The sequence below is a fragment of the Drosophila suzukii genome, chromosome 2R (genome assembly GCF_043229965.1).
Source record: "Drosophila suzukii chromosome 2R, CBGP_Dsuzu_IsoJpt1.0, whole genome shotgun sequence".
In the NCBI taxonomy this organism is placed as follows: domain Eukaryota; kingdom Metazoa; phylum Arthropoda; class Insecta; order Diptera; family Drosophilidae; genus Drosophila; species Drosophila suzukii.
This window is the reverse complement of record NC_092081.1, coordinates 4,496,754-4,524,078: the sequence shown is the minus strand read 5'-3', so window position 1 is coordinate 4,524,078 and position 27,325 is coordinate 4,496,754. Positions and strand designations below refer to the sequence as shown.

The 27,325-nt window shown below is 40.0% G+C and overlaps 1 protein-coding gene across 2 annotated transcripts in view; it reads left to right on the top strand.

Annotated features, from left to right (window-relative positions):
• Nucleotides 1-27,325, top strand: part of mtt (mangetout) — a 99,507-nt gene that overhangs the window by 18,814 nt on the left and 53,368 nt on the right. Inside the window, exons 1-2 of one of the 2 annotated variants that reach the window (XM_017087417.4) lie at nucleotides 12,094-12,361; nucleotides 21,580-23,147. In XM_017087417.4, the coding sequence (XP_016942906.3) occupies nucleotides 21,884-23,147 (1,264 nt within the window). In that variant the 5' untranslated portion in view covers nucleotides 12,094-12,361; nucleotides 21,580-21,883. Of the gene's footprint in view, nucleotides 1-12,093; nucleotides 12,362-21,579; nucleotides 23,148-27,325 lie in introns of those variants that run through there. The other variant, XM_065863332.2, reaches the window with a different exon arrangement.

Below are 27,325 nucleotides of genomic sequence, written 5' to 3'. Positions count from 1 at the left end.
GGACTACGCGCATGCAGAGCTTAAGGCCCGGAAACGCAATTTACAATTCTTAAATCCTGTTAATGGCCGGCAAAAATATCGCCCCTAAGGCTTTTAATTTAATTAGCTTTGCAGCGACGATGCAATTATTTTTTGCACAATTTGGCTGAGCATTTCGGTGTTTGTGTCAGCTCACTAATTGAAACAAGAATGCCAACATGTGGGAGGTTAGCGGAGGCGGAACAACCTTTTACCCGCCATAAATTATAAATCAATGGGAAAAGATAATGCCATTCGAAAGCCCGCACATGTCGTCTATGCTGCATACTTGATGAGAGTACATTTTGACAATTGTTCACTTTTTACGACTGCACAAGGTGATGTGAGGCACTTCTGGCCGACTCGGGGTCTTTTTATGCTAATGCATTTCCCACAACGGGGACTTCGTTAATATTTATGAAGTGGATTCGTTCTTTAGACGCAAAGCCGATTAACGGCTAGCAAGTAAAGATGATTTGGCAAGGCAAAAGTAATTATTTTGGAAAGAGATGGCCATCTCCCAAAGGCCCCGACGACATTTGCAGACTTAATTAAACGTGATCTCCCAGCTAATAAAAATCATTCTTGGTTTTGCGTTGTCTTGAAGCTTTTGTTCAATTTTACTGGCATTTTAATAAAAACCAATTTCAAACGAGCGCAGAGTGTGCAAAATATTGGTTGTTCAATTCACAAGGCAACTATGTTTTGCCAAGACAAAACAAATCAAATCAAATAAAATGAAGTGTAAAATGTGATTTAATTATTCAGACCACGCCAAACGAAAGTTCTTCTCAACCGAACACAAATGTTTTTTGAGCCGAGAAACTTGAGTACCATTTTGCTAAATTGATAAATGAATTTCTGTAACAGCAGTCTTTTTCAAGCATTCTTTTCAACAAATTGCTTGTCTGCTCCTCGAAAAGGGATTTATTGGGATTCCTTGACATGTTTTACATGCTGCCAGTCAACGGCCAGCAGCAAACTTAAACCCAGAACCAATAGGCCATCCATTCAAGTCCATCCATCCGTTGAGTCGTCGATTTGCGGCCTGTCAGCCGATTGCCAAAACAAATGTATTTCGCTGCGAGGCTCCATGAATTTCAATCGCAAACTCAGCTCAATATTTTATTATTAATCTGCCGGAATTTACGATTCTGTTAAATGTTGCTTTAGTTGATTACTATTGTTTCCCAATCACTAATCAATTGCACTAGCAAACATTTCATTTATCAATTACAGTCGCAAACAAAAAATGTCCTATTTGATTGCAAATCGATGCAAGTAAAAAATCAGAGTTCCACAAAAACACGACACAGCATCGTTTACTATAATTAAATGATAAATTGCAAGCAAGTCGTTCTATGTTTTGCTGAATCCTTACAATTATGTATGCAAATCAAATGTAAATTGGACGCATGCTGTCGTTTTTGCACTCATAAATGCAGAACAAGTAAAAACAGAACGTAATAAATTAGTATTGTATCTATAATTGCGATTTTAACAGAGCGGAACTGAAGTTATTTTAATAAATCAAATGAAAGTTTTTATAACATCATTAAAATGTTAAGTGAAATACAAATTTATTTGTTTTACAAACTTAAAATTAGTCAAAAGTAAAATATAAAATATATTATAAGTAGGTTGAGCTTATATTTAAGAACAGTGTTTTTTGTAAAAGTACTTGAAAATGTTTTAACGAAGCAAATTTAAAGGGTTAACTTTACCAGCCTTGAAATCCATACAAAATAAATACTTAGAAACGATGAAATTTGTCGAGGGATGGTAGTCAAAAGTATCAATACTTTCTGTTCTTTTGGAAACATTTTCTGATATATATTTCAAAGGTTTTCCAATATTTTCCGTGTTTTTTTCGATATCTTAAGTGATAGTCCAATTAATTCCGGCTTAAGAAGTGCTGCTGCAACCCATTCATTTTGTAAAGCATTCATTAAAGTCAAGTGCGTCGCTCATCAAAGATCAAAGGCTAAGTTCAGTGTCGCAGTGTCTCGTTTTGCAGTAGTGGTACTGGCATCTTAATGGAGCTGGGGGCGGGTTCCGTGACCTCCGGAGTACCTACTACCCTGAGGAACAGTGTACATCGGGGTCAGGCGTGTAAGTGTGGCATCCTTTACGCGATGCTGCCTCGTGTGCCAACTATGTGTGTAGGTTGTAAGTGTTTGTCGCTTACGACTTAAACGGACACTGGGAGTGGGCGTTTTGAACGCTGGGCGTGGCCCTAACCGTCTGATTAATGTTGGTACATGAACTTGACCGGATCTGGGCGAGGAAGATAGTCGGAGCAGCAACTGTTGCTGTTTGGCGGGACTGGCAAACCGAAAACTAAGTGGAATTTATGAGGTTCCCAGCTTCGATATGATTGCCAAAGCCAATCTAATGGAAAATTCTATTTTTCTCGTGTTCCCTCTGGTGGGTGTAAAAGGGTTTTCCACTTTCCCGCATGCAACCAAACACTCCTGTGGGCTATTCAAACATATGGCTGAGTTTTAGGCAGACATTACGTATACGCCACGTGCCGTAGCGGTGACAGTGGAAATATTTTTGCCTAAAACTGGGTCAGGAAAAGTTGTTTCCTACTTTAAATCTATTAAATAATTTAACAGCCCCATGTGCAGCCATAAGTTAAGGATTATTAGTGACCATGGCTACAAGTAATTCGCCACTGTTTGTTATATGCTTAGTGTTTGTTTGTTTTGGAGCGGCTTTTATTGCGAAGCCATAAGTTACGGACTTAAAAATAATACGCTTTTGCTATAGCCCAATCAAATAACTCACGTAAAAATAATAATTAAATAAGGAAAGATAAAAATGCAATGCAAGGCAGTTCTTAAATATTAACTTATGGCCCCATTTAAAATTTATTAACGCAGCCATAAGTTGCAAATTGTTATTGAACGGCAGTTATATTAAACCAACCGAACCGCATAAAATGACATATTATGTATACGTAATATTGACAGCATGATGCTGGGCGTATCTTGAGCATTAAATTATGCCTGAATGTGGACAGAGTTCATATTAATTCAGTGAAATACAAATTAAGTATGTTTACCATGAGCAATATATTATTTCACTGCGGTTTACTTGGTTTTCATGGCCCGTAAAAAGAGAATTAAGTATTATGAGTATCCTTGCTTGATGATTTTAAAACATCTTAATGAATCCTTAAAACATAGTGTGTGCAGCCATTTCAAGTACTGACTGTGGCAACGTATTGCGAGTTTCCCCCTTTTCAATATTTAATCAGCGGCATGAGTTCGGGATTCTACTTTAGAAGAGCCATTACGCCTTCTTTGTGTACTGTTTACATTTCTTAATCATAGTCCGAGTTCTTCCCCGTGCCAGATCAGACGAAAAGCGCCGTGTCCCGCAAACGAAGCGTGCATATTAAACGGACGGCAACGCGGCGTATACGCAACACAAAGGACACTGCCAACTGCGGCTGGGTGCGAAGCGCGCAGAAGTGTTCGCCCGCTGATTTTTTCCACCCACCGGGCTGTCATTCAAAGCCAGCCACCCACTCGCAGGCCGCCCGCCTGTCGCTCAAGTTTATGCAAACAAACACTGCGGAATGCCAAATGAGCGAGTGCAGCGCGGTTGCATCTGACAATCGAGTGGCGACGGGGCGGGGAGGGGGCGGGGGCGGTGGCGGTACGTGCCACGTGAATGCCTGAGTGGGTGCCGACAACAAGTTGCAGCTCCTCATTAAAGGCTCTCGGATCCGCCGACAGGCGCTTAATAGATTTTTTGATCAGGCCTCAGTTTCGTTGAAGTCCTTCATGTCTGATGGACTTGCACTGTTCACAGGCAAAAATGGCAGAGATCAACTAACGCAAAACTAAAGTTTGTTTTGCCAGCTTCTCTCATATCCGTGCGGAAATTATAATCCTGCGTGCGGATGCTTTCTTAGGAACCAATTGAAGTTAGTTGTGTGCTTAATCCTGCGAACTTTTCTTGAAAATACAATCTAAAACGATGCAATTGAGTGAAGGCTCAAGTGTAATTAATTACCATGCCAAAGAAACTAAGTGATTTGCGATTGCAATTTGAAGCACACAAGATTAGCGTTAGTCAAAGGGCTTTAGTTATTTTTGAAAGTAATGTTAACTGGGTTGATAATATTGTGTTAGTCTTAAGCTTTTAAGCTGATGGTCTCAGCAATTTCTATTGTAATTCAACAGACAAACAACGCCTTCTGGGTATTATGAAATTCTACATTGTTTAATTTGATTGTAAGGATGCAAAGGCCCACTCGTTTATGCTTAAATACAAAGTAATATAGTTTTCTTGAAAATATGCGTAGTAAGAAACAAGGAAGAACGCTAAAGTCCGGTGCATCGATTATCAGATACCCATTACCTAGCTAAAGAGAGCCAAAGGGAGATGAAGATATGCAAGCAGCAAAGCGAGATTGTAAAGCGCCACCTAAATCCCATTTGAAATTATGGTTATGTGGGCGTTTTGTGGTCGGTCACATTTCAGTTAAACATTTTTTCTAGCTTTAAAACTGTAGGAGCCACAACTATGGGCATTTTGGCATGTTCGCGTTACGAACTTGCGCTGCTTAAAGAATATAAGTAATATATTATTTCCATTTTTAAATGAGAATATAATTATACTCGTACCATAAATGGGCCTGTTAAGGTCGTTGAAAAGTATGTAACAGGTAATCTGTGTTTAAGATGTTCTTAAAAAATTATAGGTAACATGGGTAACATAGTGGCCGTATGCAAACTAAAAAAGCTTTTTGGAAATTCGACAGATAACGTTTTTGGCGTGAATACATTATATTTGTGAAATCGCTTAGCATTGCAAAAAGATGGTGCTTGTGGCATGAATGTATAGTATATTTCAAGCAGAGTAAGCGGTATCCGATAGTTGAGACCTTGTGATTCTTAATTGTTGTCTCTTGTTTAAAAGCATAAGTAAGAATGATAGTATTATTTAAAGCGCAGCTGTATATCAAATCTTAATATTTATGCTCACAGTTCTGTCATTGTCTGACTTGCTTTTCCGCGGCGGTCCCCAGACTAATTAGCCCGATGACAAACCGCTTTCGCTGTCAGGCGGATGACAGGGTACAAAAAAGGGTTTGCAAGCTCCAACATTTTCATAACTTTATTAGCGTGCTAAGTAGCCCGACATTCAGTCATTGGCAGAAAGGAGGGACGCCCTGCATCTGAAGCACCAGAGAGCATTTTTAATGACTTTCTGGCTGCGAAAACAGGGCACGGTGCGGTGCAAAGCTGAAAGGACCGACCAGGGAAAACTTACTATGTCCGAAATGATCATCAATCATATTTGATGTGCGCTTTCATGACCTTCGATTACCGCACTAAAACGCGACCATCCAGCGGGTAGGGGAGGTCGATTGAATATTTAAAGGGCCGGTTTTTATGGTTGTCCGTGAGCTGCGGACTTGAACTCGCCAGTAAACAGGGGGTCGGATCGGCGGTTCAGTGATGCAAAAGCCAACTTAAAGTTGATTAAATTAGACATTTTATGGCCCAAAACAAAATGTCAAAGTTTTTACAACTGCTGCGGCAACCTTGAAAGTTGATAAATTGTTGCAGAAAGTAGCGGCCAGGGCCATAAAAAGAAATCTTTAATCATTCGAGTGACACGGACAGTCGACGAACTCTAGCCGGACAGGCCACGGAGGAGCTAGAAGGGGATAATGGGGGCATAATGTGGAAACTTTCCAGGCGGGCGTGTCGGGCCATAAACAGGAAGCGAGTGAAAACGAAAGTCAAGGCCGGCCCGGCCGGGAAATTCATTAAGCCCCTGCCACCCATCCTCAACAGATTCTGCCAGTGGCAACTGCTCGCCGAAAGAGATTCGCATTGGGCGGGCAAGTGTAAACCAAAACTTCTGCGGCGCCCGAGTAAAAACAATTAACTCAAATTAATTTACATCTAAGTTTTGCGTTGGAAATCTCCGCTGGTAATGCACTTGGTAAATAAGCCAAATTAATTTGTTTCCTTTTCGCAATTGATGCTATGGTTTCAGAACTTGTTATAAAGTTGTTAGGGTTTAAATAGTTAAGGCATAAATAGAACCCTTGTTTTGATGGCTTATTAATCACATAAGAAGAATGCAGCTATAAAATGATTAATTCAATTCTTTAAATTCCTTATTTAGAACAGAAGTGGTGACCCTAAATAGGACAAACAATTTGAAACGATAAAACACGATTTGAAACAGCTGACTAAGCCGCATTCCTTTTATTGCTGCGCTCAAGAGGCAATTTAATTTATTTAAAGAAAGTTAAGACTTACTGGCGATTCGAAAGACATTTTAAGTTGGGAGAAACAAATGTCCAACGATATCCAATATTGTAGCTATTTTGGTTATCTTCATACCCATCGCAGACCTGCCTCTGTGACATTTTTATGACAAACGCACTGCGAACCCATGTAGAGGATTGCTCCCGTGCTCAGATCCTGACCCTTATGCCCGAAGGTTTGTCCTTTTGTGCAGCCGATGGGCGCCATGTGTTTTATGATTTAGGTACCCGTGGACTAAGCCCAACCTGCTCCGGCTGGTCAGCAACGCTTTATGCAAATGACAATCTGCCAGACAATCTGATTCGAAGTGAGGGCTTTAAGCCGCATTTTGCCGCTTAAATCGCTACCAACTATCCCGGAATCGCAACACAATTTGTACGAAGGAGTGGGAGAAAATGAATTTTTTACGGCTTGCGAATTCCGTACACGTTCGCCACGGGGGAAAACGGAAGCTGAAAGAACGCTAAATCCCCACAAAACAACGGATAGAGCAACTTAACTCGCTGTCGCATGGTTTTATTTCATTTGAAGGAATTGCATATTTAGCAGAACATTGAAAATCAGCAAAGTTGCAAGTGGGGAAACTCTGGTCGGTTGGTCTTGCTTGCTTTATTTGCATACTGCTGAATGGGTATGAATTTTGGCAGCTAGTCCCCTAGATTTCCATATTTTAACAAATGATGTAGATTGAAAAATCAACGAATATAAGTCACGTTATAAAGATAAGGGTTAGTAAAATGGAAATGTGAAAACATAAAAACAGTGCTTTTTAAATATAGCCTTAAATGCCAAAGATTCCGCTTAGTTGTACTGAAAAATGTTTATAAAATTGTGTTTCAAGTTCTTTAATACTGAATCAGGAAAAAGGAATTTTTGTACATTTTGGTGGTGAACCTATTAAAAAATTGAACTAGAATAGTTTGTGATTTAAAATAAATTGGTATTTCGATATTTTCTAGGCTCCAAACAATCTTTCTTTTAGCCTGATTCTTTATAATGTAGTGTAAGTGATACCGTGTTTCCTGCCCTATCAATAAGTAATTATTTGGTTGAGCGAGAAAAAACTACTATCTGTTTGAAACGATATAACTTCCTTCAAAATTGAGTTAAAACGTTGTTGAAAAACTCATGTCTTTTATATATAGGATACTCTCAAAAACAAGAGAGAGAAATAGTCGACGGCATCGGCTTTTAAATACTTGTTACTCAGCTAAAGGGATTGCGAGGGAGATGGAAACATGCATGCAATCGGTGGTGAAATCGGCAAATTTTACAAACAAATATTCTTGGAAATATATACGGGACATTCTTCGGAAAACTGGTCACTTTTGGTGCGATATTTTTCGTTACTTTTTACGTAGAAGTGTATGTCAAAGCAAACACAATTGTGATTTTAAGGTTGTCGCATGTAGGACTGACACCAAAAAAAATAGTTAAAAATTTTTCGGCGGAAAATAGTTGAGAAACTACAACTTTTGAGCGAATTAATCGATCTTTGTGCAACACGGGGCTTTATAGACAAAAATTAACATATTTTTGGGAAGGTATTTAAAACCGGTTTTTCGTTTCGAATCAAAATGGATAGATTTATTTTGGACACTAATTGGGAACTCCTTAGAACAATTTACATACATATTTTCATTTCAAACATTTTTTGTCGCAAAAACACTACACTACTTAATGAGTCCCTTTAAGAGTCTGAAAGCAGTAACTGTTCATTTTCGTCAAGGTGAATTCCTCAGCCCTGGCATTGACATCACCTTTCGGTTCCTTTGATAAGTTCCTTTAAGTTCGATGAGGGCAAACCAACTGGTGGTCGGTTCTGGGGAATCCTTTGACGCCATCCCACGTGCACTAATTGGCCTGATTTGATAGCCAGGCTGAGTGGGTGGGTGGTTCGAAAAGCCTCACAATGTTGCAGGCGCCACAGAATTCGAATGTTGGTGTACACTGCATTTCTCTCAAGAAGCTTGGGTTGTTGTGGCACAATTAAAAAGTTTTCGCTCTCAGGCGTTTGCTAATGGGGAAATTGCACACTCAGTTATGTGCCGCTTTCCCAGCCCCTGGCACTCGGATCCGCGCAGGAAATTGAAACTCTCATCTCGCCATTGTGCCGCCGGCAGTTATAATTTGCTGGGCGTGTTGAGTCCAGACTCCGCACCCATAGGCACCATTAGCATTATTATGGGACAGCCCATTACCACGATTATTGTCATGGCAGCAGGACAAAGTTTCCCACTTACCAAAAGAAAACTTTCCCGCTTGTTTATGGAAGCGTGTGGTCTGTGGTCTCCCGAAACTATAGCTATTTTGTCCATACATTTGTATTTTTGTTTCCAATTACTATCGGGTTGATGTGCAAGCTAGGACTAGACCGAAATTTTAAAAATTCAGCTAAGCATTTAAATAAGTACTTTAAGGCATACTTTTAACACTGTCTAAAAAATCTTACAAAATCCAAAGACTTCATAAGCCATTTTAATTTAATAGGAAATATGGGATCAATAAATTAAACAATCATAGGTAATTTAAACATTTTACGTTTTCAGATTAATATTTATTTATTTATTTTATGACACACCAACTTAATGATAAAATGTTTATCACATTGACAGCTTGATATAAATACTGTCAAATTAAATCATGCAATTTATTTTTAAGTTTAAATTTGTAAAACGAAACTTTGAATTCATTAGGCATATATTTTGTTGTACTTTTTCGTATTTTTTTTGTGAAAGATTTTCTTATCAATAATAGCTTAGGCCATAAATTTATTATGCATGTATGCAAACCTCAATATATTAAACAATTTAAATTATGTATTCAACCGCTGAACCAACTTCACACTGCCATGTGGGTTTGTACGGGAATATAAAATGAGTACAATTTAATAAATATCACCTCTTAAACCGCAAACCAAATTTTAATTGTCAATCAACACGACACATTTTGGATCTTAGTGAGTGAAATGTTTTGGTCGCATTGACAGTGAAGAATCGGGTGAAAGGCACTGAATGCCGGAGGTAATGAAAGCCGACAGATGGGAATGATGGTGCTTTGCGATTAGGTTCCCGATTAACATCTCTGAGAAACAGGTGTTGAAACAAATTGAATTGAGAAATCAACAGCTTTTGGGTTTACCAACCGGAGTGGAATGCCAAACTGCCACGTGGTAGTTGTTAAATAAATTAACTCCTGACCTCCGAGTGAGTAATGAATTGTCCTTGGTGCACTTTACTATGTCCTTGAGCGGCCAAACAAAAACAAATTGCAGCCAATGTAAATGTGGAAGATTCTGAAGTGAAGCGAAACCGGAACACAATAGTGTTTCCAATTTGGGAGGGAAATGCGCTGCGTTCGCCGGGACTTTAAACTAATGCCGTACAGTTTATCATCCGGCACAGTGGGACGCCGAGGACGCATGTGGCTGGCAGCTGCAGCTCGGTGCACAGTGGGCGAACCGATAATCTGGACAGAGCTGCACTTTATTTATAGCCCAGCATACCATTGTGCGCAACACTCCATTACAGTTGACCACCAGAGGCACCTGCCACCGGATCCCCTGCCCACCTACCCACCTAACCACCCACCCACCTTGCCGCCCCCTCGCACATGTTCGGTGGTGGCATGCAGTACGTCCGGGTCTCTGGGGTCACTTAATGGCGCCACGTCCACCTCCATGTCCAATGCAGAGTCTGTGTTTGCTTAGCGTCTAGCAACTCCCACGTCGAACGGCTGTCATCAACGTAATTATGCTGTCAACAAAAAAGGAGGAAAAGCTCAACCTGAAAAAGAACGGATGGGCACAGTCATGGATGAGGGGTCAGTGGTCAGTCCTAAGGACAGGGGGCCGAGAAACGAGAAGCGGGAGCCGAGAAGCGACCAGGTCATCGTCGTCATTATCAGCTGGCTGTCGTCTTGCGGACCAACGACAAGCAGTGGTATTAAATGTTCAGCACGTCTTCCCCGGCCCGAGTCCTTGTTCTTGGTCCTGGCTGTTTATCCGAGCTCTCGTGCAAATATTTATTTAATGCTCATTGGCACGCACTTTACACGTCTTCTGGCTGACTGCCTAATTGTGCGTTAAGCGCTTAACAATTTTTTTGCACTTCATTTGCACCCGAATGGGAGTAATTAATAGAAAATATAAATTAACAGAAAAAATAATCATTGTTTTGCGGAAAAACCCTGCCACTGAAATGGATTCCTTTTCAAGCTACAGAAGGAAGGCCTTGGTCATTGTTAGAAGCAAGTAGGGCCACTCAAAGAGGATTTTGTATTGAGGGTGAGGCTATTAGATAGCTCTAAGGATACTCAAATATATATTCCTAATTCCTGACTTTTCAGTATAATATGCAATTTTTTAGCTTCATGAGATGCCTGTTCATAATTTAATTCCCAGAAAAGTATAAGTTGCAGAAATTGGTAAAACATAAAATGCATAACGAAAGAATGCTTTCCTGGAAAAATAGTTGAGGATGCGAGAGCTTCTTTACTTGTAACAAATGGGCTAGTTATAAACTTCACTTGTGGCAGGTATTCTTTTGAACAATTTAATAACCCTTACCATATAAGAGTCTTATTATTATTTGGCTAATTAAATACTACAAATATCTGACGAACGAAAAAATATCCAAAAAAGAGGGAGACTAGTAATTTAACCTTTTATTTTTCCAACTCAGCAAGGGTCACTGGTTATTTTAAGTCATTTTGTGGCTGCCAAGAGTTGTCTTCCTAGAATTACTATGCTTCACCTGAAATTCTACTCAATTCCTGTGGTATGTAAAAGTTTTACATATGGAAAAAAGTGAAACAAATTTAAATGACTCTGCACAAGCTCACTGGGGACATGGAGTGGATATGAGGTTTTGCGGCTAATCCTCCCAGAGCCCAGTACCCCAATAAGCACTTGTTTTTCTGGGTGTGACACATGTACAACATTTACTTTGCGGCAGAGCGCACTAATCTACAGATGTTTTGTCAACTATTGCCGTACATTTTGTGGGACGGCCAGGAAAAGCCAGCCAAGCATATTTGATGAATGGCGGGGAAAACTTATGGCTTCCGAAATTTTTCGTGGCTCATGAAGTTATCGGCCTCACTGAAACAAGATGAATGTCCTGTTGGCCCATGATTCTTGTCCCATTTTCGCAGTAATCAATTATGATAGTGTTTATCTTCAGCACAAAACTTTAATGTCAATACTTCCCATTAAATGTGTACCAAGAAGGGGTGCTTAAAGCAAATGGCTAATACGAGATATGCAGCCTCTTAACGTACGGAACTGTTTGCCCCAGTAAGGAGGAACATTCTATTACCATCAGAAAATAAATGTATTTTTAATATATTCCTTTATATCTATTTTCAATAAAATTCTTGGCTCCCAGCCGTAACTTTTAATATCCCTCGCTGAGCAGCCAGGTTAACAGAGTCCACAGCTTCTCGCAGAGCTCTGTTAGAAAATTTCCCAAACATTAGCTAACAGCATCCCGATGTTCTGCTCGTCACTCGGCAAAACTCCAGTCAGTCTTAAACGCGGATCCAAGGAGCACGGTTGGTCCTTCGGCCAGTTGACGGTTAAAAACAATTGTGAACAGACTTCCCAACGATTCAAAAGTTCAAGTGATTAAAGATTGAGGAATATTACCAATACCGTTGACCTTTCGAAATGAAAATAAACATTTTATTTAAAAAAGAAGAAAAATTCGTCAAAATATTAAAGTAAATGTTGAATATATAATGTTGTGAGTTAAATTTTAAATCTAAGCAGTTAAATCCAAAAGTAATAAAACAGAATATTTTAAATCCAAGATATCAACTGAAAATACCATAAACATGGGTAAAAAAATATAAAAACTAAAAGTGCTGAGCGTAAATGTTGGCATAAAATATTTAAGGTTTATGAAAGCAAAGTGAGAGCTGAAAATAACTAAAACAAAGTTACTTAAAGTTACGTAAAAAGCCAAAGTGTTAATATTTTAAGCCTGGCAGAGTCCGATTTTCACAGAGGATAAAACTGAATATTCGTGGATTTAAAAGTAAGTTCTTACTTCCGTGCGTCGTAACTAACTATGAATGCACAATTTTCGCTCCAAGACAAATGCAAATCTATAAATCTCAGTAGGCAAAAATATGGTTCTAGCTGGCTGGCTTATTGCTATTGTTTGCACCGACTTAAATGCAACAAAGCTGATTTATGACGCAGGCCACGAGTTCAGGATCTCAGTCAGGGGGCGGGGCTGGGGTTAAGGGGCAAAAACCGGGGGAAAGTGGCAACAAAAGGAACGTGGCCCAATGTCAAAGATGGCGCTGGGTTATATATGACTTACTGATGCTCCTCCTACGTCGACCTCGGCTGTTTTGTTGTTCCGCCGGGTGACAAATGTGGGCACGAAGGGAAAATTAATTTGCCAGCCCAAGACGAAGATCTAATAAAAATCAATTATTCGGGGAAATAATTGGGCGCTCAGAAAATGAAAATTCAAAACAAACACAGCAGAGCAGGATTGAAAAAGCTTCGAGTGCTGTAAAAATTAATGGCTCCAAACTTGAATGTATATCGTTTGGATTACTATAAAATAAATTGGCAAATGTCCCGAAACCTTTAATGAGATTCGAGCCGCATAGAGTTCCTTGCAGAAAATTTAAGCACAGATAATAATGTTGTGGAACACATACATTTTAATGACGTCAAGCTCTTACCTACAAGGTATCCATCCTAATGTAGGTAGTAAAACAACTAAGTAGTTCTGCAAATTTTCTGGCATTAGCTGATATATATATTCGCGAAATGCTCAACGCTGAAGTGTGTTCCAAAGCTAACTTTCCGGGAAAGGACTGACTGCAGTGGCTTGAGTGCTTTCCCGGAACATTCATTTCATTTGTGCACCAGTTGGAACCCAGCTCATTAGACGCGGGACATTGCCCAAAATAATGAGAGCGCAGGGCAAATGATATACGACTTTTAAAGCAAAGGTAAAGCCACACGCTTTTGGTTGCATTTGCAAGGTAAAGTTTTTCGCTCGTAACCCTGGATGTCCTCGAACGGGTTGCAATAATTATATCAGGGGCTAAGCCGAGAGAGGATAAACTGTTGTTAATAACTTTTGAACGAATTTTGGCTCTAGTTATGGTCCCAATTTTGCCGAAAAACGACCAGAAAGATTATGTGGGTGTTTACAGTAAGTTTCTGGGCTTAATGCTTTGGAAAATGAATGGAAAATGAGTTATAAGTTTGTTTGCGAGACCTTTTTGGGTCAGGTCAAATGTATAGTTTCCCCTGTGGATTTGATAAATTTTTAGAGATTGATCACCTCTCTTGTTGCCCGAGCCTTACCGATGGGTGAAAATTAAATTTTGCCCAGCTTTAAAAAGTAATTCTTACTTTCCAGCCTTAATGCCATAACTGGAAACTTCCGACTGATGAAATTGAAAAATGGTAATCACGTATTCCCTTGGCCACTTCACACTCCTTGTCCGACTACTTTTTCACCCCGGCTTACTTAATTAAAATGCCCTTTGCGCCTTCACACAGCAATTATGCGAAGGCGTTTCCTATTTAAAGTGTGGAAAGTATATTAAACTGAGACGAGGTGGCCGAGGTCCTGGGTCTGCGCACACAAAAAGCCATTTGCTACATTTTCATGCTCGAAGGACTTTCGGCCATTTAGGACTGGGGCCAGGGCTTTAAGGATATTTGGATGGGCAGTGGGGCGTGCCTCGGGAACGCCCCGTTGTCACTGGATATGCATGATTGATGCTGGACCCTATCATAAATTGAATTCGCCCCGCCGAAACCATTGCTTTAATTAAATTTTCCATGAGCAGATTAAGAACAATAAGTGCTCTAGTGCAAATTGAGCCCGGGGGCTTGCGAGTGCGTGAATAAATAAATATTTTAGGAGCGGAAAAGAAGCAAAGTTTGGGTCTCGGAAGTGGTCGCCCTCGGGGGCCTCCGTGCCGCCATTAATATTTATTATTTCAGCTTTCATTTGGTGGTTTTATGGCTCTTTAAAGCCGACCAGGGCTGTCATTAAACCGAGAGTTCTGTAAGAAATACAGCCTACGAGCTGCTGGCCTCCTGAAAAGTGAGAATAAGAGTCACAAAGTCTGAGTCAAAATGATTTGAGTGTTAGACTACGAAAATCATTCGAGCTTTCAACCACAATTGACTAGTTCAAAGTTTGGAGAACCTTGCCAAAATCTCTCTTTCATCTGCATTTGAATTTGATTGTTATGGGATTAGTTTGAATTTTGTTCTAGGAAAGGCCAACTTTTCCTTTAGCCGTTTGGCAGTAATCAGAGAGGAACATCCTGCACTAATGAGCGGCCCGGCACCCAAATTGCCTTTCAATTGGCTTAGGATGCGCTTTTGTGCAATCGGAACCATGAATTTTGAATGGGCCCTGACAGCGATTTTGAGTGCTTATATAGGCAAGAGAAATTTCCTCTGCGAGTGCTTAAATCCGCATTATTTATTTATGAACGTGTCCTTTGATTTATGAACCTCCTGCTGGAAGTTCGCCCGCCTTTCATCCTTATTTGCGTTACAAATACGCGACTCATGGCTGAAACGCGTATGTGAACATCGTCGTACAGGAATATATGTGGCATTATCCTGGCTACAGCTCGTAGATCAAGGGCTAAGCCAAAGTGGCTTAGGCCACAGCCGCTGTTTTCCCTGCTTTTCCCGCTTTTCCCACTTTTCTCGCTTTTCCAGCTTTTCCGTTTGTGTGCCATTATTTATTGAGGGCGTGCGTGGAGTGCGCACTCGATAAACTTGAATAATACGGTTAATTATAATCGCAAGCAGATGAGCGATTCCCCTGATAGAAAGCGTAGTTTTAGTCGCCCCCGTTGGGATCCGTTTAATTAGCACATGGCCATTCAAGTCGAGCATTAAGTCCAGTAAGCCAAGCGGTAAGCTGGGCCAAAAGGCCAGCCTCAGGGTGCGATGTGTGCATTTTGATGGACGCATTCGTTTAACAGAGGATTCACTTCATGGCAAATGAGCAGGAATAAGCTGTCATGGACCAATATTTGATTGCTCACATTTATAATCCCCTCATTGTCTACTACAGTCAGCTTGCTTAATTTGAGACGGGCCCTGAGGTTAAATTTCGGTACTTAAGACTTATTCAGAAGTTGCTCTGTATATTTTTGAGAGATTTGCATTTATTATATGCTTTCTGGGCCAGGCTTTTAATCTCAAATTTAAGTTTAGAGGACATCTTATCATCATTACTTCGTAATTTTAATTAGATAGAAACAGAAAACAATAAACCTGTTTTAATAGAGTAATTGTTTTCAATATATGTCTTATCTTAAAGTAATTATTAAATTAATTGACATTGTGCATTGTTTTAAATTGCTTGGGCTCTGCCCCGGAATCGGGTGAATATAGCCAGGGGCTGGGCGCATCTCCAATTAAGACGAGTAACCAAGTGGGGCATACAGCGAAACCGACCAATTTCAAGCACAATCAACTTTAACCTCCTTCGGTCGGGAATCGAAGCGACGGGGCGCAAGACAAATGGAAATGGCTCCCGCTGGTGTAATCGGGGCAAGGCATTCGTGGCAACATTGTGTGCCCCAGTTGTCGAACCGCTCCTACCGCGGAGGGGCTTTCGGGGGGACTATCTGGTGCACGCATCATTTGCTCGGCATACGTACGTGAGTGACAACATTAAATAATCCATTTAATGTGGCGTGTATATCATTTCGAATGCTATCAGTGCCAATCTCCATATACACGTACCGCCAAAAAACACAAAATCAATAAACAAACAGCCGCTCTGTCAACAGGAAGAGGCTGGATCCTGGGAAACGAGAGCCGCCGCCTTGTGGACGAGGATTAAAAAGGACGCGATATGGGCGGTCTGTTGGGAGTCTCCAGGACTTGTCTGGCAAAAGACTTCTCCTGTCTTGACGTGTTTCGGAATTGCTGACAGACAGCACAGTGGGATTGATGTGGACCGTTAAGAGGCTGTCCCTTTTTTACCAACCAGGGGAAAGTGGTAATTTTCATACCTCAAGAAAAGTGTACTTCCTGGCATTATTGAACTAAATTAAATAAATGTTATTAACTAAGTGCTGGCATTTAAACTAAAAAAAGAAGTTGGGAAAACCCTTTAGTTATTGAATGTTAAAAGTCAAGACACTCTGTTTCTGATTATTCCTTTCAACTATTTTGAAGAATTCTCGCTTATTAAAACTCTGAAAGGTCACAAGGCCCATGTGTGGAACCACGGGGGACTAAGGGGTTGGACCCCTTATTCCGGCGAAGTCTTATACAAAAGTTCTGTTAAAAAAGTGCGCTTTACAATTTTGTTTTCGAAAGCCCCTACCAACCAAGTTCTGTGTCCGACACTAATTAAACACGATTTTTGTATGGAAAAATTCAAGCTAACATGAAATCATTATTTCTAGGAAAATGCATAATTCATGTGCTGTTACTTAATGAAGTTAAAGGATTTGTGTTCCCAAAACACTTACACGATATTCAAGTACGCACGAATTTAAGTTCATTATATTTACATAAATAAAGTTAAACATATTTCGTAGTAGAAACTCTGAAATTATATTGGATCCAGATAAGAACTGTAAAACCAATCTTCAAGAAAGTCAGAAAAATGGCTTTAACTACAATGGAAATATTAACGATTTAAAGGATGACTAGGGAGGAAAATAAACGTCTTATAAGTGAATATCCCAGGTAGTACGCAATTTTAAATATAGTGCCACAGTGTCTCTCAGAACTGTTTGATTGTTCATTGAAGCATCGTTCTCTATGAGAATGCCCCATGAAAACCAGTGCGGTCGACCTCAACTGTATCGTGCGTATCTATAAGAAGCGTTGCCATGCGTTTACCTTTCGGGTTTGTCTCCCGCCGCCCCCACTTAATGTTTTGTTAACTTATTCATTTGATAAAGTGAAACGGAATGCGGAGACCGCGTCCCACTTCAATAAGCATATGATTGCCGGCTCGACTCGACGAATGGAAGTTGACTGGTGTACCAGTATGCTGGTGCTCCGGATCTCGAGAGCTCCTGAGCTGCTGGAATGTGAATGCGAAATGTGCCTGAGCTCATTTCGGTCTGTGTAAAGCAATTTCCGTAATGAGTCCTCTCCTGCAGAGCACTTAAAAGTATTTGGGGGCGCCTCCTTGAGCCCGTCGCCTGCGTTGCGCATACGCCCTGTGTGCTGAAAATTGCTCTCGGCTTGGTTGCCGAAACGCGATTAATTTTGATTAATTTGCTTCGCTTTTTCCGCACTTCACGGAATCCACTTATGAAATCTTAATACTCAAAAGATTGTTTTCGCTTTGCACCATGTGTGCGCTCGTCGATTTGGAATGCAAATGTCGCAAGTTTCGAAAACAAATTAATTTAACAGGAAATGGAGAAGCGGGCGCAGAGGCGCGCCTAAACGCATTGACACAGCATCAATTAACCCAACTAGGAGCCCCAATCGACTTAATTACTTAATTTATACGGACCTCCGCCCGGGCCGCGGGCTCACTTGCAAAATGGGATTAATTTGTTTACTACTGGGCCGAAACGGCCGCGAGGAATGCCGCCAGCATCGCTTTATGGCCGGCAAAACTGTCGGCGCAAAATCCTGCCGGCAAAGGACGTTCGATGGGCGAAAGGGGCGGCGGGTGGCGGCGCGTGTGGCACATTTATTGGCGCCGCTGACCGGAAACTTTTCGACTGGAAAACTTGAATAAAATCACATAGAATTTAGTATATGGTAGTTTTCGTTGGCCATGACTGAAACGGCAGAGTGAAGAGTTAAGAGTTCTCGAGAGTTGGCAGGAACATGGACGCTTTGTGTGGAGCGCTGCCAAGCCAACTTTGACCAGAATCACAATGGATGACAGGAGGGGTTGAATGCTTTTAAAGCCAACTTGTAGAGCGATCCATAAAGCCATCGTTGACCTGGCCAACTTTAAAGACGTCCCAAATGCCAGCGATGATGTGCATGAATAGGTAATTAGCCCCTGCTTTCGCCTCCTCGTCGGTCCACGGGGTATTAGCCCCTCCTCGGCGGTTCTAAACTTATGCATGTTGGACGCCACTAATTAAAACTTGGCTTAAAACTTTTTCACGTTCTCTGTTTGTCGCCGAAGTGCTTAAAATCGCATCCTACATTTTTTTGTCTCGCTCGGTTGGCGAACACGACAAAGTGGAAGAGCACAAAATAAATGCTCCAACTTTTTAATTGGCAAAACAATAAAAGTGATAATAAATGAAATTAAACGAGTAAGACGCAAGAAAGAATCGAAAAGTTTTGGGCAAGTCAAAGAAATGGCTGACCAAATTGCGTGCGGCAGAATAAATTTACGTTTCACGCCCTAACTTCAGTTCTACACGTAAAATAACTTTGTCCAAAGATACAGAGAAACGCATAAATTATAATACAACACAACAATTATAAATTTTTAGGTACTAGGAAAATTTTTTCATAAAAAAAGGGTATTGCAAATATGGGTAAAATATCAAAATACCAATGTTACCATGTTTAATGATGTACAAAATGGTCAGAATTTTTAAAATAAAATGATGTAATTTCCATATTTATTCCTCTAACCAACATTTTAATTTCGAAATTAAAGGCAAAGTGCACTCTAAACCAGCGCAGTTAATTAAAGGGCCTGGGATTGGTACTCGAAAATTTATAGATTTAATTGTCGTTTTTGTGAAGTACCAGTGGCCCATTGACTGAGTTATTTATGAGCTCATTATAAATTTTACCAACACCCGCAGGCGTGTTGACAAATGCCTCCGCACACATTGTTAATATTTAATATGAAATTCTTGCGCTGCGACCGGACTGCATATTCATTATGGATAATCACGCTTTAAGTGGTCAGCCGCCAGTCCGCCAATCCAGTCGCGTCACGTGCCATCCATTATGGCGGGTTAATAAATAATATTTCAAATTGAGAGCCGACTGTATAGGGTTAGGGGCCAGGGAAATGGTCATTAATTTTGAATTTTGCGCAGCCCTTTATTCGGGTCTTGTGCATAATTTGCACATAAAAAATCATGGTCAGAAGCTGTTACTTTGGCCATTACCTGAACGGCTGTCTGCCTGTGCTCACGGGCCGCATAACAGTCTTGGCCCAAAGCAATTGCAGGATAAGGGTCGAATGTTTTTTGTCCTTGAGGCGGAAAATTCTTCTGAAATTTTTAATAAATGAGATTTTCCTAAGCCCATGGAGTCCAGAGATGTTGCTTTCAAATCAGAGCGATTAGGCGAGAAAAATGATAAATTCAATGGAGTGTGCTTTTGAAATGTTCCATTTATTTACATGCCTCCCTTGCAGTTCTTTGCAAGTGTAAACCATTTCCAGTAAGCTCTATTCACACAAATGTGAGTCAACAGAAAGTGCGTAGGCATTAAGTCACCCGTCCTGCGTCAGCAAATAAGGATATCCTGCTTGAATAGATGGGAAAATGGTTATGGAAGATGTCATTTGCCGGAAATGGACTTCTGAAAAAATAAACACCCACCCATCATTTTTGAGGACCAACCTAACCGGATTAGGCGGATGTTTAGTTGCAGGGGCTGGCAATTTAATCAAAGTATTTGCGTTAATTATAGAAGTCTAATTAGATAACCGCCTGCCTGACAAAAGGGCTCCGCTGACTGGCCCGAAGCCAATTAGCCACTTTGTCGCCGCTTAATGAGACCCTGTAATGGGTTTTCGATGGACTTGGGGGTCGGCAAACCAATTATTTACTCGTATAGTTATGGTCGAAAAGGCAGGGAACCCACAGCCCCTGGGGAATATTTGTTTGCAATTTTTACATATTTATGGTTCATTGGTCCAGGCAAATATTCCACAATTAGCCGCAGGCGGGTGAAACTTACAGCAGATTTTAAGACTGCCCGACGAATTAATTAAAGCCGCACCACGCGCGGCACGGGTAATATGCTAGGTCAGGAAAGGCTTTAATGCCCCTCGTGTTATATTTTAGCATATCACCAATATTACCAACATTTGTTGACTTTGGGCTACCGAAATAGCTGCAGGATTTGCCAGCCTGCCGAAGAGAATTCGGACACATGGCCCAAAATAAGTGTCAACTGGCATGTGAAAATAGACAAGATGTGTGGGCCGCCGAGAAGGGCTGCCGCAAATGGCCGAAACGTGGCCATAAATTAACGGGCGTCACAACTAATGAAAATGTTGGACCCGGTATCTCTGTCCCGACTTGCAACCCAAAATTTAATTAATCTCATCACTTTGGGCTGACAGCCATTGGATCGATGGCCGTGGGGACTGACATGGAGAGCATCCAAGTAATATAGCTATCGAAAGATTGGCGGAATAGTGTTGAATATTCTGAGGAAATTGTACAAAAACATGATACAAATAAAAGTCAATTTTATTTATTTATTTATAAATATATTATATATTTATTATAAATATTTTGGGCTATTTTTTAAAAACTTGACTTTCAGTTAAATAGCAGCCAAACGAATTACCAAATGGGTTTTTTAAATTTGTTTTATGAGTTTACAAAATTTAATTTCTGGTGGCAAATAGGATATGGGGATCAACTTATTTTTAATGGATTTGTATAAATAAGTAATAAAAAATAAAATGTTTTTATTAACATTGAAAATAAAAAATCAATGCGGACATGTTTATGGCCAATTGATGCATTAAAATAATCTGAAAATATTAGCAAATCCATACCTTTCATATGACAATTAGTTTCATAAATCACTAATGTTTTTTAATTTTTTTAGTAGGTATAACAATTGGATCAACATGTATTTGCATTTAAAACTTATAATACAAATAAATTTAAATTTATAAAAAAATTGAGATAAAATGTTATACTTTGTATAGTTTTTTAATAAAAGTTTGACAAAAAGGTTTGTTAATAGATGATTAAAACTTTAAAAAAAAAATATAAGAATCGTGGTTTTTAAACCAAAAAGTGTGCTGTCCAGAACTGAAATTTGTAATGTTTTTTCCTAACGTTTAAGGTCTTTTGTTCTATTTTACTTACCGCAACATATACATCATTTCCTTTCCCAGTGAGAATTTTACCCAAATGTGAAGCTGTTGTAAATAGCTGTTAAAAAAACAAATGTTTGCTCATTTTTATGCATATTTTCACTGCTCATTAAACACCCCTACCTGCCAACATTTATAATTCACATTGCCTTCTCATGGCTTTTTTTTACTATTTATATCCTGGCTAACTTGAGTCCCCACTTTCGTTTATTTTTCAGTTGTGCAACAAAGTTGGCAGTCCATAAAAATGCTCTGGCCGGGACTGGGCGCAAATTAGCAGCCACATCAATTTCAGCGCGGCGAGCCAAACTTAATTAAAACGCGTGTTGGCCAGACAAAATTTCGGACGCTGTCGAGACTTAATTGAATTTTAACCAACTGCCCGTGCCGACAACAAATGCGTTGGCCCTGGTCCTTCAGGCTGCTCTGCCCCGGTATACTGCCCACTTCCATGTCCATGTCCATGTCCGCGTCCTCGTCCTTGCCGCACTGAAGCCGAAGTGCCAGGAAGCAGGAACTACGATGCAACCGCTGCTGCTCGCGCTGATGTTGCTGCTGCAGCAGCAGCAACAATTGCTGGGGGGCAGCCCGTCCCAGCGGCAATTGGTCGGGCTGACTGATGACGGAAGGTCGGCCGCCGCATTAAGCGACAATTTAAATTCAACGCTAGTACCTGGCAAAACCATAAAAGCCATTGAGCGACAGATGAAAGCTGCTGGTGAAGTGGCGGGCGCTCCCGCGGAAATGTTGCAAGTGACACCTGCAAACCAATTACCTGTGAACACACCGGCAACCCCCGCCCGTTCAACTGCGATCCCTAATCCGCCATCGGCAACACGGGTTCCGGATTCCTTTATGGCCGCCACAATGGCAACCGGAAACCATTCAGCACAAGGTGAACTTAAGAGGACGGAAAGTGCGGCAACCTTAGACGCAATCACGCCAGCAGCTGCAGTTCCACCAGCAGCAGCATCAGAAGTAATAACAGCAGTAGAAGCCACAGCAGCAACATCGCCGACACGGGAGCAACACATGCTGCTCCCACGTCCCACAGCTGTGCAAATGGCACAAGTAAATGTACCAGCAACAATAGAAGACCAAATTGGAAGAGCAGTGATTCCGAGCCAAACAAACATGGCCGAGACACCAGCAACGGCAACAGAAGCAGCAACAGCCACGCCAACGGCAGCAATAATGCCAGCAAAAACAAAGCGCCACCTGGGGGACGGGGGCGATAAGAGTGTTCCGAGCGATGGAATAAAATTCAATACGGATGCCGCACTAAGCTCTGGCTATGTAAATGCCACAGGGGCGTGGCCGGCGACGACAACTGCCAATATAGTGGCAGTGGCAGTGGCGGTGGCAGCCGCATCGACCATATCGCCGGCACTAACGAGCACGGCGGAGGGCTTTAGTGGCAAGACGGTGCCCACGCCCCGCCTGCTGGGAGCCGGTTTTGGGGCCAGCAACGTGGCCCAGATCCTGGCCAAGTCCCTGGACAGCCCACCGCCGACCTCGGCCTCCGGATGGCCGGTCAAGCACGCCGCAGTGCTCGAGGGCGACGTCATTCTCGGCGGCCTGATGATGGTCCACTCGCGCGAGGACAGCATCACCTGCGGACCCATCATGCCCCAGGGCGGCATCCAGGCCCTGGAGGCAATGCTCTACACCTTGGACCAGGTCAACAAGCACCAGCTGCTGCCGAACGTCACGCTGGGCGCCCACCTGCTGGACGACTGCGACAAGGACACCTACGGACTGGAAATGGCCGTCGACTTTATCAAAGGTGGGTGCAATTATCTTTGTCGCGCTGTCCAATTAATGTGCAGTCTGAGAAGCTCACCAAAAATCAGAAATTAATTGTGTACACGTTAAGTCATTTTTTGATAACTTAAAAAAATTATTAGGTCCAGGAAAATGTGAAAGCTTTTTATGCATTTGTTTACCTTCTTTAAAGACTACTAATTTTCATAAAACAGAACATTTTATATGGCCAGGGAACGGACTTTCTCTAGTTGGGAACAGTAAAAAACGCTATTAAAGTATTACAAACAATTTTATATTTGTGTTTTTAAGTTTATTTTAATTAAATTTTTGTTTCGTTTTTTGATTGAAGTTTACAAGGTGTGATAAAAAATACAGCTATAGATTTTTTGTACAGTACATATTAGTTTTTTCATGTTTTGTGGAGTAAGCATACTTTTTCAAGAGGAATGCTAGGTAAGAAAATAAATATTAGTTCATTAAAAACAAGTAATATTTGGATCATCGTTAAATATAGCAAAAAAAAGTGAATTTGATTAATGAGCTGAATTTGTAATAAGGTTCCATTTTTCTCTTGACAAATTTACATCCCAGAAATGTTTGAAACTTTTTCAAGCAATTTTACTTTTACCGCTTAAGCTGTCCTCTCTCTTCTTTTTTAATTTTTTGTACTGCGAACTTTTTTGCTTAAATTACATTTCTTGTTTAGACTTTTGTGGCAGGTCATAAATTACCATAGAGTTTACTCATACTCATCCTAATTGGATTAACCAACGCAATGTTTGATAATAAAATGGGGAAAATTCAAAAGCGCTTTAATTGATAGCACTTCGCTTTAATATATCAGGCCGTACATTTTAATACGGTTCCACTTTTTACATACATTTATAGTCTAAACTTCCGTTTTAGCATAAACGTTAGTAATTGTTTGTTCATCTCTAAACCCCGTATATAAAATATACATTAAATTGTAGTGTGCGATTGCTTGGAAATAAGTATTTTACACCGCGACAATCAAATTTATTGTTTGGCAGGTCCAAACATGGCGCCGCCAGAATATCAACAATTTAAAACCACAAAAAATTTAGCAATCGAATAAAAATGGAAATGAATAAATGCGAAGGGGAAACACAGGTTCTGAAATGAACGGGTGTGAAATGCAAATGAAAAACTCAGAAGCCATAAAAATGCAAGTATTTGCTTATATTTGTACACGTTTAATACGATTTCTACGGTGAATCAATATTTCATGGACTTCTCCACGACTTTTACTGCTCATGATTCATTTCATTCTCTCGTAGTATTGTCGATTTCTCATCAAAGCCTTTTACAAAAAAGTGCAAACAATACAAGCCAAATAATCCTCCCACAAATTGAAATCGTGGTATATTTCAGCTACAAGGCCGTACTATTAGCGTTATAACCTTTAACAAGTATTAAAGACCACCATTGTGTGCTACATTCAAATCGCTTCTTCGATTGAATGGATGTTATTTTTTGTTTATATGCAAATCGTTTGCCAATATACACGCAAATTCCCTGTTTAGTTCAATAGTATTCAATTGTTCAGCAGCATACCATGCTTGCAACCCGCCCACTTCACATAATATTGGTACTCACATTTGCACAGCTGAAAAAAAGTTTGTCTTTTTACTAAACTTTTTTATGCACAGAACCAAAAACGATATATAAATTGTTTAAAAACAAGTTTTTAGGATTTTTTTTTTAAGATAATAACTGTATTTAATTAAAGGAATTTGATATAACTATTTAGTAACACCCATGAGGGTATTATGATTTCATTCAGAAGTTTGCAACAGCGATGGAGACGTTTCCAACCGTATATAGATTATATCATCTTAAATTTCATTACTTGGCGAGTCAATCTACCCATGTCCGTCTGTCCCTTAGTCCATCTTTCACTTTATTGCAAGATATATTATAAGTCAGTAATCTGGAGTACAACACACTTTTTAGGATTTCAGAACTTCGAATTAAAGTGCTTTTTAATCGGACGACGAAGGATCGGAAAATCAATGTGTAAATATATTCTAGCTTAGTTTTTTTATGGTCTTTTCTACTCTAAAGGAAAACTATTTTTCACGATTTTAGAATTTATAATAAAATTGTTTATTAATCAGAGGACTATTTCACCATAAGAACTATCGGTGTTTACTAATTTTTTACGGAAATGAAAAAAATGTTACAAGTCATCCTAACTAATTTAGAAGGGACTTATAACTAATTATTTATTTATTTACACTTTAAACTAATCCTAAATTAATTCTGCAAAACTAAAAATCCTTTAAGTCAGCTTGTTTCCATTAGAACCATTATAACTCCAAAGTGGTGCAAAAAGCAACAAAAATTAAAAATGCATTGATGGTTTTGTGGTTAGGTTTTAAATGCAGTTTGATTTTCATATTTCAGTTAACCCTGCGGTGCCCCATGATGTTCACCGCAAACCACCTTTTTTCCTTTTTGTAAATAAATTTGGATGCACATTTTTTTATAGCATGTATAAAAGAAATATAAGTTTTAAGAAAATTCACGAAAGTAATACATTAATATTTCATACTATATATGTTTAAATTTTTTTGATTATCTGCAATATAACGATGGGGTTTCGGCATAAGATAGATTTGACTTTTTTTATAAGACATTTTTTGCAAATGGAAATTTACAAAAGTATCAACAATAAGCTTTCGTAAGTCAATCAGTTCCATAGCTGGTGATGCTAGTAGTCGCGTTATTATATTTATGGATAACCAATTGATTCAGCTGGCGACAAAAGCGATATTTAAAAAGCATACTTATCCATATTTTTCTAACAAAAATGAAGGTAGCAGTTCTGGTCGCAGCGCTTTTGGGCCTCGTAGATGCTCGTCACCAACCAAGGGTTCCTCCGTCTTTCGGAAAATAGAATAACCCGCTGACTTTCCATTGTCTTAAATGGAATCCATTTATAATTTGTCAAATAAAGTGTGTGTTCTATAAATAAGCTAGTTTTAAGATTTTGTTTCGCTTTTACACATACATAAACATGTATTGTTGTTTTTTAAATAATATTCCTGTAAAATTAGCTCCATCCGTCCACAAAGGAGTATTTTCGACTGTTAGATTCCAAGTAGACCCAAAGTATAAATCATTCTTAATGGTCGACTGTTACTGGGTTTATGCGATGGCGATTTCACGCTTTCATTTCATGAAATGGTCTGGTTCGTCTGTGCATAAACACCGTTTCATAAATTCGAGACAACACACGAAAGTTGACTATGAATTCAACCTCAAAGCGTGAAATGGTGACAATTAACCTCCGGTAACTCTATACAATTATCGGAGGTGCCAGATCGATATAAATATAAAATTACACCTTACATATAACAAACAATTTTTTCATTCAGTGCCATTAAAAACTAGTTTTCATCTATTTTGACGGTAGAAATTTTAAGAAATCATGAAACCCTTAGCATAAGCATAGTATGCATTTTTTAAGCTACTGTTATAAAGTATATGTGTGGAAGCTATGTTAGTCGAGGCTGTATAACAGTCCCTAAGCTTTTGCATGGGTTGTGTCTTGGCTAAAAACCCTACCGTTGGTTTGAGTTTTGGGACATCTTTGGGACACGCCAAGTAAATCATAAAAGCGTATCCTGAAAATCTATAAAATGCATATCACTTCTATTTCAGACTTTACGATAACCAATTTTGGCCGTTATATTTGCCATGGGACATCAAACCATTTGAAGGCCACTCAACATATAAATTGTTTATGCCATCCTAAAGATTCTTTACGACCCTCGCTGCTCAGTGGTCACCATCCCATGCCGAAGAATGTCGAGTTGAATCAGTGCCGGAGTGACCCAGTTACTTGCAAATTGAATTTTTATTTTCAACAGCCCACCACGCACTTTTACATCATATCCGCAGGGCGGGAGGACACGCATCCCCATCAAAGGAGGCATAAAAAAACGTATCTCCCATGAAGGGCTGTGTCAACCCTGGACACAGGGTTTCCTTTTTGCTCATATCGTTTTAATTCGATGGGAAGCCCCCAATCTGGCGGCTGTGTTGTTGCCACTTAATGGAATTTGCCGCTTATGCGTTCCGCATGCCGCGCATTATCCTTTCTATGCCTGCCAGGATTCCCCAGTTTCCTGCGAAACCGGAGCTTTTTGCCTTCTGCCTTTGGTTGACAGG